Source organism: Salmo trutta, chromosome 2, assembly GCF_901001165.1.
Source record: "Salmo trutta chromosome 2, fSalTru1.1, whole genome shotgun sequence".
In the NCBI taxonomy this organism is placed as follows: Eukaryota; Metazoa; Chordata; class Actinopteri; order Salmoniformes; family Salmonidae; genus Salmo; species Salmo trutta.
Window position 1 is genome coordinate 71,771,511 of NC_042958.1, and position 12,944 is coordinate 71,784,454.

Below are 12,944 nucleotides of genomic sequence, written 5' to 3' on the forward strand. Positions count from 1 at the left end.
GTGGGTTGAATCACAGACGTGATCTTCCTGTCCGGTTTTGTGCCCCCTCAGGTTTGTGCGGTGGAGAAGATTTTCATGGGCTATACCCCTCTAGTAGTGTGGGGGCTGTCCTTTGGCAAAGTGGGTGGTGTTATATCCTGCCTGGTTGGCCCTGTCCGGGGGTATCGTCGGAAGGGGCCACAGTGTCCCCCGACCCACCCCTGTCTCAGTTTCCAGTATCTTTGCTGCAATAGTCTATGTGCCGGGGGATTAGGTTCAGTCTGTTATATCTGGTGTCCTGTGTGAATTTAAGTATGCTCCCTCTAATTCTCTCTCTCCCTCACCTCCCAGAGGACCTGATGAATCCTGGCCGTCCCCAGTCCACCTGGTCACCCTGCTGCTACAATTTCAACGGTTCCGCCATGCGCTAGGGAACCCTGACCTGTTCATGGGACGTGCTACCTTGACGTGCTACCTGCTGTTTTCAACTCTCTCTCTCTACCGCACCTGCTGTCTTGACCTCAATGCTCGGCTATGAAAAGCCAACTGACCTGTCGCTCCCTCTACAAGCACTGTGATTATTATTGACCCTGCTGGTCATCTATAAACATTTGAACATCTTGAAGAACATTCTGGCCTTAAATGGCCATGTACTCTTATAATCTCCACCAGGCACAAACAGAAAAGGACTGGCCACCCATCAGAGCCTGGTTCCTCTCTAGGATTCTTACTTGTTTCCTGCCTTTCCAGGGTGCTTTCCTAGCCATCATGCTTCTACATCTGCATTGCTTGCTATTTGGGGTTTTAGGGTGGGTTTCTGTATAGCACTTTGTGACATCTGCTGATGTAAAAAAGTTATTTATAAATACATTTGATTGATTGAATGCATCTTCTTTCTGGAAAGAAGAAAACTTGAGTATTTTTTGACTGAAACAAAATATATATTCTTAGCTACAGTATGCAAATATAAAAATGACTTGTTTATATACAGAGAAATGTGTTTGTGTCAACATGAGTATGATACGATGTATGAATTGTTTGTCTTTTTGAAATCTGATTTACGTTATGAATTTATAAATAGGGGAGTGTTCATGAAGACCCATTTGACTGTGCCGGCAACTTGAAATTAAATTCCATTATGAAATGCACATAAAATTTATCAGCAAGCAAGTATTTATGTCAGTACTAAGTTTTTTTATTTGAATAAAAGTGCAAGTTTTAGCTAGCATACAAGTAAAAAAGTAAACAGAACAGTGTAATATGTATTTACATCTTGGCTATCAGCCTGTACCAAATGGTAGACCTAGTAGTGGGGTCGTCCCCTGTGGCATGCTGGTGTAAGAGGAAAGTGGCTCCATATTTCCAAAAAGAATACTGTATATTATTTTTTTTAAACTCTTTAAACATTTAAAAAAATTTGACAATATGAAAATGTGACTATGAAAAAAAGGACTTAAATCGTTTTCAAATCTAGAATTGTCCAGTGGCATTGGTTTTCCAGTAGACAGGTGTGCCTGGTCTCTAATTGGCTTTCTGTGGAGCCATTTGTTTCTGTCCTATTCTCTGGTTGGACAGAAGAAGGTGGAGGGGCAGGGAGGTGGTGGGGGTGGCGTCCTTTTCCTCCCTAGCCCCCCAGTGCAGCCACTCTTTGCCAAAGCATAGCACCTGACCTGGCCATGGGTCATAATGATGACCTCAAATGTCATCAGAGATCAAAGGGAAAGTCTTGCTCACCCCTAGGTGGTGGATTTCTTCTCCCATTCCTGTGTGTGCAGAGAGAACAGCGTTAATACCAACCATGATAGTTTCTGTATTTTACATTGTTTGAAGCTATTAATTTGTTCTCATGGCTCTTCATATAGCTCCAATGAATTCATTTGAGACGTTACATTTCTTCAGCCTTATCCCTGAAAACAGGCTCAAAACAAAAAGAATTGTGCCTTTAAAGTGGTGGTCACCAACCTTTGAGTCAAGATCACTTTCGATGTCAAAATGCAAGCCGAGATCTACCGCTCAGATATATTTTTTTAAAACATGACTTAAAAAATGTAAACCTATGTAGCATTAACCTAATAAAAACAGTTCTGCAGGAATGAGGTTTGTGCAGTAGGCCTAATACATTATCACAGCATATTGACTATGCTTGCCCTGACAATATTGTTCTTCTCAGACCATATTATATTTCAAAACTTGAGTTACATGATAACAAAATAGATCAGTTGTTTTATTACTTGCGAGGCACTGGTGGGCATACATTTAAATAATGTAATTTTTTATTTTACCAGACTAATGGTACCTGCATGCATCTGATGGTCAGTCTCAGCAGAGGGAGGGAGAGAGCAGCAGAGGGTTCGCCTCTCAAAGTCCCTGCTCTTTCCCACCGGTGAGACTGACCAGAGAGAAGGGACAATGTCTTCCACCTGATGGCGAAACTCGAGAAGAACCACATTATTTGTATCTCATGCACAAATTAATGTTGTTGTTCCTTTGAAGTTAAATATTCCTCGATATTAAAATAGACACGACGAGCCGCTAATAATAAAAATGGAGGCCTATCAATATACTTGGCTACTCATTCATTGCAGCTGTAGTGCTGGTTGTAGGGAGAAGCACATTTGTAAAGGTGTTGGAAAAAAAACAGTGTTGACAGTGCTGAATAAAAACTTAAACACAAACTCACTCTTTGCTGTTTTCTTTGACTGTCTCTCTCTGGTCATGGTTTTAAAAGTTATGAAATCTCACATAGGCTAGTATCAACTTTGCTGTGGATGGGGTTATGGAAGCTGCAGGCACAGTAATTTGAGCTATCCGATTGGTCAGTAGTAGGTGCTTTGATTTAGCTCTCTATGTCCAAATCAAATGGTTCAAAATTGGAACACTTTGCCTACCCGGCCGGCGTGTAGGGCAGTTGATTCAAGTACACCTACCGCCAACAGCCCAAGACGAAATAAATAAATACAAAAAATAGAAGCTCAAGGCTTTAATCGTTGGATTTATACCGAAATGTTTGTAGATTGACTGATTGGTGACCACTGATTTAAAGTACTGGTTCTCAAACCTCTCCTCAGGGACCTCCAGACGTTTCACACTTTTGTTGTAGCTCCGAACTAGCTCACCTGATTCACTCAATTAGTCAAGAGCTTGATAAGTTGAATGAGATGTGCTAGCTCAGGAATAAATCAAATACATGGAATGGCTGGGGGTCCCTGAGGAGAGGTTTGAGAACCACTGCTTTAAAGGATGTCAATCTCAGAGGCAGTACTGCAATAGTCTTGCATTTTGTCTCCTTTCCTCTGGCCAGTGTAAGAAGTCAGAGTAAATGTACAGTGGCAAGAAAAAGTATGTGAACCCTTATGAAATACCTGGATTTCTGCATAAATTGGTCATAAAATTGGATCTGATCTTCATCTAGGTCACAACAATAGACAAACACAGTCTTCTTAAACTAATAACACACAAACAATTATACGTTTTCAAGTCTTTATTGAACACACTGTGTAAACGTTCACAGTTCAGGGTGGAAAAAGTATGTGAACCCTTGGATTTAATAACTGGTTGACCCTCCTTTGGCAGCAGTAACCTCAACCAAATGTGTTCTGTAGTTGTGGATCAGACCTGCACAACGATCAGGAGGGATTTTGGACCATTCCTCTTTACAAAACTGTTTCAGTTCAGCAATATTCTTGGGATGTCTGGTGTGAACCGCTCTCGAGGTCCTGCCACAGCATCTCAATCGTGTTGAGGTCAGGACTCTGACTGGGCCACTCCAGAAGGCTTATTTTCTTCTGTTGAAGCCATTCTGTTGTTGATTTACTTCTGTGTTTTGGGTCGTTGTTCTGTTGCATCACTCAACTTCTGTTGAGATTCAATTGGCGGACCGATAGCCAAACATTCTGCCGGCAAAATGTCTTGATAAACTTGAGAATTCATTTTTCCGTTGATGATAGCAAGCTGTCCAGGCCCTGAGGCAGCAAAGCAGCACCAAACCATGATGCTCCCTTCACTATATTTTACAAACAACTCAACTGTAGTTGTTCTTTCCAAACAACTCAACTGTAGTTTCATCTGTCCACAGAATATTTTGCCAGTAGCGCTGTGGAACATCCAGGTGCACTTTTGCAAACTGCAAATGTGCAGCAATGTTTTTTTTTTGGACAGCAGTGGCTTCTTCGTGGTGTTCTCCCATGAACACAATTCTTGTTTAGTGTGTTACGTATCGTAGACTCGTCAACAGAGATGTTAGCATGTTCCAGAGAATTCTGTAAGTCTTTAGCTGACACTCTAGGATTATTCTTAACCTCATTGAGCATTCTGCGCTGTGCTCTTGCAGTCATCTTTGCAGGACGGCCACTCCTAGGGAGAGTAGCAACAGTGCTGAACTTTCTCCATTTATAGACACTTTGTCTTACCTTGGACTGATGAACATCAAGGCTTTTAGAGATACTTTTGTAACCTTGTCTAGCTTTATGCAAGTCAACAATTCTTACTCTTAGATCTTCTGAGATCTCTTTTGTTCGAGGCATGGTTGATACCAGGCAATGCTCGTGAATAGCAAACTCAAATTTTGTGAGGGTTTTTTACAGGGCAAGGCAGCTCTAACCAACATCTCCAATCTCGTCTCAATGATTGGACTCCAGGTTAGCTGACTCCTTACTCCAATTAGCATTTGGAGAAGTCATTAACCTAGGGGTTCACATACTTTTTTCAACCTACACTGAATGTTTAAATTATGTACTCAATATGGAAAAATACAATAACTTCTGTGTTATTAGTTTAAGAACACTATGTTTGTCTATTGTTGTGACTTAAATGAAGATCAGATAAAATTTGATGACCAATTTATGCAGACATCCAGGTAATTCCAAAGGGTTCACATACTTTTTCTTGCCACTGTATGTGTATGAGTAAATTAGTAAAAAGTATGTTTGTGTGTGATCATATCAACAACATACACTGAGCATACAAACATTAAGAACACATGTTTTTTCCATGACTGATTGACCAGGTGATTCCAGGTCAAAGCTATGTTCCCTTATTGATGTCACTTGTTAAATCCACTTCAATCAGTGTAGATGAAGGGGAGAAGGACAGCTCAAATAAGTATTTTTAAGCTTTGAGACAATTGAGACATGGATTGTGTGTGTGCCATTCAGAGGGTGAATGGGCAAGACAAAATATTGAAGTGCCTATGGTATTAGGTGCCAGGCGCACCAGTTTATGTCAAGAACTGCAACGCTACTGGGTGTTTCACGCTCAACAGTTTTCTGTGTGTATCAACAATGGTCCACCAACCAAAGGACATCCATCCAACTCAAAAAGTGCATACAAAAATGACCTTTGAAAATATAGGTTCTCCATTATAGATCCAAATAAAGTATGTCGCTCTGGATAAGAGCGTCTGCTAAATGACTTAAATGTAAATGTATTCAAATGCCTGTGTGTGGGGGGGGGGGACAATAACCTCTGACCTTAGCCTTCTGCAGGACGTTGCCTTTGCTGGATGCCATGATTGACAGGGGTCTATTCTTAAGCGCGGTGGCAGAGTTGACAGGAGAGGAGTCCCCATAGTTTGTGGGGGGAGAGGGAGTCTGTGGGGGGCCCATGGATGCTGCTTTCGCCTGTAACAAGAAAGTCAAGAACTGAATGCTTATTCTGAATGTTTATCAAAGTTAGCTAGTTAACTTTGTGATGTTGAGGGACATACTACGATGCAAGCTAGATCTACTCAGGGTTTTCTGAAGAATCCTAGCTTCAGTTAGCTTCACATTCCAGCTCAAGCTTCATCCGTATTACGACATTGGATATTGCTCGTCTGCCAGCCGCTAACTCCAGTAGGCTTGTGCATGCACGTGCACGTGCATGTCGCATGTGGCTAGTCGAACGCCAAACTCGTCATTGAGACAATGCTGAAACATCAGTGCATGGGCGAGTCAGTGCCACATTTTCGTTTGTGCCGAAATCAAAATGAAAGAAATGTTATCTTGCAAATTCAGCAGGCTACGGCGTGAAATTGGCTTTTAGAAGTGCCATCATTATTTGATTACATTATTTGATTACTTATTGTTAACCTCTCCTTTTTAAAATTTTCGCCTAAAATTACATACCAAAATCGAATTGCCTGTAGCAAGGATATGCATATTCTTGGTACCATTTGAAAGGAAACACTGAAGTTTGAGGAAATGTGAAAGGAATGTAGAAGAATATAACACAATCGATATGGTAAAAGATAATACAAAGAAAAAAAACAACCATTCTTTTGTATATATTTTGTACCATCATCTTTGAAATGCAAGAGAAAGGCCATAATGTATTATTCCAGCCCAGGTGGAATTTAGATTTTGGCCACTAGATGGCAGCAGTGTATGTGTCTGTTTCAGACTGATCCAATGAACCATTGCATTTCTGTTCAAAATGTTTTATCAAGACTGCCCAAATGTGCCTAATTTGTTTATTAATAACTTTTCATGTTCAAAACTGTGCACTCTCCTCAAACAATAGCATGGTATTCTTTCACCGTAATAGCTTCTGTAAATTGGACAGTGCAGTTAGATTAACAAGAATTTAAGCTTTCTGCCAATATCAGATATGCCTACGCCCTGGGAAATTCTCTTGTTACTTACAACCTCATGCTAATCACATTAGCCTGTGTTAGCTTAACCGTCCCGTGAATGGAATACGTTTTTAATTCCGTCTTTGGTTGCTTTGGTGTGCTTTTCAATGCACAAGCACCTTTTTCCCCACTCATATCGATAAAATAATTGTTTTTAGACATAGAAAATGTTTACTCTGCGTGAAGTTTCAAATGCATTCTGTCATTACTAAATGTTTGTGATATGTATTTTAACATTATTTTTTAACACATTTGATTAATAAAATATTTAAATCAGTCATCTACCTCAAATGAAGGGGATGATGACACAATATATGCGAGAGGGAGGGAATCTGATTTCACTGGTCCTCACCTCAGGCACTTCATTCAGGATAAATGGATTTATCCCTGAATTAGAGCAGGTTACAGGTAGTTCTGAAGGATTCGTTGCATTAGAAATTTACCTGGCTAAAAGGTGAACCACTTTCGAGGTACAGGTTATCCCGAGTTGAAGTTAGAGTTGACCAAAGTTACTGCGCTAACTCCTCAAACCAGGTACGTAGTCTAGGGCTCTGCTTTGTGATACACTCTTTGGTATATGCAGGATCCAGGGTAAAGTTTCCCTTAGATACAGCTCTAGGATCAGCTTCCCTTCCTCCAATCCTAATCTTAAAGCCAGGCACCACAGGCAAAAATTGTGATTTTGCTTCCATCTGTCAATTTTCTAATTTTGGGATGTTTTGCAACTGTAACTTGCAATAATGTAATTATATGCAAAATATGCATAAATGTGAATAGTGTTTTTTTTAATAATTCCATGAAATTACAACATTTTGATAAGCTGTTCTGTAAAAGTCTGACCATTGAGTGTCTTATCACAGTAAAACAAAAATATTCTGCCTTGAAGCAATGTGTTGAAAAACTGATTCTCGTAATATGCAAATAAGGCATATTTAAGGTGTTGGCTCATTTGCATATTTTAATTTTAAATAAAACGTATAATACAAAAATATATTGTTTTTATGTATACTTTCAACTGGTAAAGTTTCAGTCTGATTAGAGTAAATAAAAAAATAAGCTATTAGCCTGTCCTTAACCATAAGTGGGGGAAATGCGAAATTTACCCAAGATCAGCATCCAGGGGCAAATTTGTTATAGGCAGTGTTAACCTACACACCATGGGTGTGTCCAGGAGGCTGCTGTCCAATGTGGTGCCCAGAACGAAAGGCCCCGCCTCTGCTTTCCTCAGACTCTCCTTCACATCCATCAATCGTAGCTCCACCTCCACCCGACAATGCTCCGCCTCCCGGCACGCCTCCTCCTTCTGCTTCAGACATGCATCCAGGGAGGCCTGCTGCGCCGGGTCTGAGTAACATGGACAAGTGTCAATCAGAACGTCAAACCTGACATAATTACAATTACATTTACATTTTTACATTTTAGTCATTTAGCAGACGCTCTTATCCAGAGCGACTTACAGTAGTTCATGCATACATTTCATTTCATGCAAGAACAAAAAAATGTCATTTTTTATTTTTTTTGTACTGGCCCCCCGTGGGAATCAAACCCACAACCCTAGCGTTGCACACACCATGCTGGCATTATAAACACCATGCTCTACCAACTGAGCCACATGACATGTGGATGCCAATCATGATCTCAGTGATTGAGAATGTTTTTATGTGACATGCTTGTTTACTTTACAGCTCCATATGGCATATGCAGAGGGAAAGTCATGAAACAAGCATCATGTTAAACCATGTTAACTGTTTCTTACTAAAGGCTAGAATAATTAAGAATTTGCCAAATGTGCTCCTTTTTAGTAGGGGATAAAACACACAAAAACAAAGATTACACATGAAGTTGTCTTTTATACTTGAATGTCTTAAAAAACAGCATAGACACTAAGTAAAGGCTTGTTTCAATCAGATCCTCTTTAGCCAACATTCTGCATAACGGTTGTTTTGAGTGTCGGAGGTGGAATTGCGTTAGAGCTGTCAAATCCACAAGCGGCTCCCGGTGTTATACCTATTGCGGACATTGCCATTGGATGCAACAAAACCACACCCGACTTTATCATCCGGCAAATCCCATGCAGCCGCGTTCGACGTTGCAGCCGTGTTACAAGATCAAACACTCGAATGGGTGATGTTTTATTGGCCGCTTTCGAGCGGATCCTTTTTGTCAAGTCCATAGTTGGTGACTGCCTTTCAAAATGTGTTACATTTGTGCCTACATGTTGACTGCATTAACTTTACAATGTGATCAAAGGTTTTGGATGAAGTCGCCTTCAAGTCGCTGTACTTGCTTCTCACCAACTGCAACATGCAGCCATCGCCTGGCTAGTGAGGAGATACTATATGTCAACTAATCAATAGGGTGTTTTTGGTTAACCAATGCCAACATGACCAAAGACATGACTGAAACAGGAACCAATTTTGCTACGATTCTAAAGCTACAGGGGATACAAATTAGAGATAATTGAGACCTCTTTCTAAGCAATTTATTGTACACACATTATATTTCAGTTTGTGAGAGTGTGATATATACCGAAAGGTTGCAAGATCGAATCCCCGAGCTGACAAGGTAAAAATCTGTCGTTCTGCCCCTGAACAAGGCAGTTAACCCACTGTTCCTAGGCCGTCGTTGAAAATAAGAATTTGTTCTTAACTGAATTGCCAAGTTAAATAAAGGTAAAAAAGACTTGAGGCTGTAATCACAGTCAAAGGTGCATCAAAGTACTGAGTAAAGTCAATTCGTCAAATTTCAGCCCTGCTATAGCTGCCCCGGTCAACTGTAAGTGCTGTTATTGTGAAGTGGAAACGTCTAGGAGCAACAACATCTCAGCCACAAAATGGTAGGCCACACAAGCTCAGAGAACGGGACCGCCGAGTGCTGAAGCGGTTAGTGTGTAAAAAATCATCTGTCCTCGGTTGCAACCCACTGGGAAGCCAGGCTTAGCCAATCAGAATGAGTTTTTCCCCACAAAAATAATTTATTACAGACAGAAATACTCTTCAGTTTCATCAGCTGTCCAGGTGGCATGTCTCAGATGATCCCGCAGGTGAAGAAGCCGGATGTGGATGTCCTGTGCTGGCGTAGTTACATGTGGTCTGCTGTTGTGAGGCCGGTTGGACATACTGCCAAATTCTCAAAAATGATGTTGGAAGTGAACATTCAATTATCTGGCAACAGCTCTGGTGGACATTCCTGCAGTCAGCATGCCTATTGCATGTTCCCTCAAAAATGTAGACATCTGTGGCACCATCTGTGTAATGATCATGCTGTTTAATCAGCTTCTTGATATGCCACACCTGTCAGATGGATGGATTATCTTGGCAAAGGAGAAATGCTCACCTAGGGGCGTAAACAAATTTGTGCACAACATTTGAGAGAAACATGCTTTTTGTGTGTATGGAAAATTTCTGGGATCTTTTATTTCAGCTCATGAAACATGGTATCAACACTTTGCGTTTATATTTATGTTCTGTGTATTATGAAAGTAGCTATTTATAGGGCTAATGGTAACTACTTCTAAACTTCTAATGATCCAATCAACCATGAACGATTGACAGTATGCCTAGCTTCAAGTTGAATTGGTGTCCTTTGGGCAAATCAGATGCCAATGTAGCCTACATAAACCCAACCTCACTCCAAATGTTCTTTCACATACAGCTTGTGTAACAAAAGTTAGTTACTTTCAACTATTCCATGTTATTGGGTAGTCTACGCAAATGAGTATGGAAGCTGCTCAATGTCTAAATACGATGGCTCAGCTGAATCGAACTCAGATTGTTTCCAATGCTAAGCAGAATACATAGAAGTAGGCATCTGGATGGTAGACTTGTTCTCACTGAAGTGCATTACTCCTCATATACCAGTAAGAGTCACTGTTCATTTGTTGGACTAGGGCGTCACATTTTATTTTAGTATACCCTTCTATATTTAGGTTGATGGCATGACGTTGATTCAAACATACCATTGAATTTAACGCAAATTCCACAGATACATAGTTTTGATGATTATGTTGAAATTAGATTGATGAAACAACCTGTTAATCAGGTTAAGTCAATGTATTTATGTTGAAGTTTTACCCTAATTTCAATGTTTACAATGCTGGTTGAAATTAGATGAAAACAGTACTGGTCGATGACTTTTTTCAAATCCAATGTACTTCCACGTTGATTCCACGTCACAATATGTTAACAAATTAGGTTGAAACAACGTTGATTAAAACCAATGTGTGCACAGTGGGAGGTGAGGAGAAAGGATGCAAGCAATGGAGGAAAGATGAATTGAGAAAGAGCCCTTGTGTAAAGGCTAACCATGTGTTGTGCTCCAACACAAGGGGTTGATGGTGTACCTTGGCAGGTGCTGAGTTCCTCCTTGGTCTCCCTCCTCTCCTTCTTCAGGTTGACTAGGCTGCTCCTTATCTCTTCCTTCTCTCTCTCCAGCCGGTCACGCTCTTCCGTGTAGAGCCGCATGTCCGCCTCCGTTCTGTTCTTCCCCAGCTTCACCTCGATGGCCCCAGGGATGGCTAGGAACCAAGAGGAAGAAAATAAAACATTTTACGCGTGCACAATTAATAGGCAAATTGTATTCCTCAGGATTCATTTTATTGTTGAACAAACAATGCTCTCAGTCAATCCAAATGCTGTTGAACCTCAAACCTGAATGTTTAACAAAGGAAATGTTATGTCTTTCTCAGGGAAATATATAAGTGTGCACAATTATTAGGCAACTATTAGTGTGCACAATTATTAGACAACTAAATTACAAAAATAAGTTCTCCCAACTCACTTGTTTATTCAGTGACCAATATAGCCACCCTTCTTTTCAATAACTGCCATGAGCCTTCGGTCTATGGAGTCTGTCAGTTTCTTGATTTGTTCACAATCAACTTTCACTGAAGCAGCAACCACAGCCTCCCAAATGCTGTTCAAAGAGGTGAATTGTCTTCCCTCACTGTGAATCTCACGTTTGAGAAGGGCCCACAAGCTCTCAATAGGATTTAAGTCAGGTGAGGAAGGGTGCCAGGTCATTATTTGGGCATCTTTGAGGCCCTTGCTGGCTAGCAGTGGAGTACTTGGATGAATGTGATGGAGCATTATCCTGCATAAAGATCATGGCCTTCTTGAATGCTGAGGACTTCTTCCTGTACCACTGCTTGTAAGATACTCCTTGTAAGATACCACTGAAAGTATCTTCCAGAAACTGGCAGTAGATTTGAGAGTTAAGTTTCAGTCCATCTTCAACCCGAAAAAGTCCATCCTTAATGACAGCAGCCCATACCAGTACCCATCCTCCACCTTGCTGGCGCCTGACTCAAAGTGCCCTGTGTCCATTACTGATCCAGCCACGGGCCCAATCATCTAGTCCATCAAGAGTCACTCTCATTTCATCTGTCCATAAAACCTTTGAAAAATCTGTCTTCAGGTATTTCTTTGCCCAATCTTTACGCTTCAGCACTTAACACCTTGTACTTCTGAACACTCCAGGTAGGTTGCAGTTCTGTGGTGGCACTGGAGGATAATGGGTTCCTGGTAGCTTGACGTTTAATTCCTCTCAAGTCTTTTGCAGTTAATTTGCACCTTTTCTTCTCCATGGGTTTTTTGCGCTCCAGTTGACTATTCGCAACAAAACGTTTGATTGGCCGGTGGTCACGCTTCAATAGTTTAGCTATTTCAAGAGTGTTGCATCCGTGTGAAGGGCATTTTACCATTTTTGACTTTTCAGTGTCAGTTAAATCTCTTTTTTTGGCCCATTTTACCTGAGGTAATGAAGCTGCCTAATCATTATGCACATTATGCACACCGCCAATTATGCACACCGCCAACCACCGGAAATTATTAAATCCAATAAGCATTCAAGTTTATATGGTTTGGAGTTGGAAAATGTCCATAGAAATAATGATAAGATCAGGAGAGTCACTTGCCTAATAATTGTGCATGCAGTGTATGTAAAATGTGTATGCAAAATGTGCATGTAAAATGTATACGTAAAATGTATGTATATGTAGCAAAAAAGCTGTAAAAAAAACTAAGATAGATCCATATGTGCATAGTTCAGGTAAAACATTCTACATGGGATTAATAGTGTATAATAAAAAACACGTCTGTCTCAAGTTTATTGCCTGTCAGTTTGCACATTGTTAACTTTTTTAACTGTGTGTATAGACTATCCTAGCCTATACTAACAAAATAAACATGAATTCACTTTGATCGGAATGGGATCCACCTTAGGATTTTTTATTTCACCTTTATTTCATCAGGTAGGCCAGTTGAGAACAAGTTCTCATTTACAACTGCGACCAGGCCAAGATAAAGCAAAGCAGTGCGACACAAACAACAACACAGAGTTAGTTACACATGGGATA

At 40.5% G+C, this 12,944-nt stretch overlaps 1 protein-coding gene across 2 annotated transcripts in view; it reads right to left on the reverse strand.

Moving 5' to 3' along the window:
- Nucleotides 1–1,152: 1,152 nt before the first annotated feature.
- afap1l2 (actin filament associated protein 1-like 2) overlaps nt 1,153–12,944 on the reverse strand; it is a 150,505-nt gene continuing 138,713 nt past the window's right edge. Inside the window, exons 16-19 of one of the 2 annotated variants that reach the window (XM_029714016.1) lie at nt 10,932–11,105; nt 7,693–7,933; nt 5,448–5,597; nt 1,153–1,742 (exon numbers count right to left, since the gene is read on the reverse strand). In XM_029714016.1, the coding sequence (XP_029569876.1) occupies nt 1,685–1,742; nt 5,448–5,597; nt 7,693–7,933; nt 10,932–11,105 (623 nt within the window). In that variant the 3' untranslated portion in view covers nt 1,153–1,684. The remainder of the gene's footprint in view (nt 1,743–5,447; nt 5,598–7,692; nt 7,934–10,931; nt 11,106–12,944) is intronic. The other variant, XM_029714024.1, reaches the window with a different exon arrangement.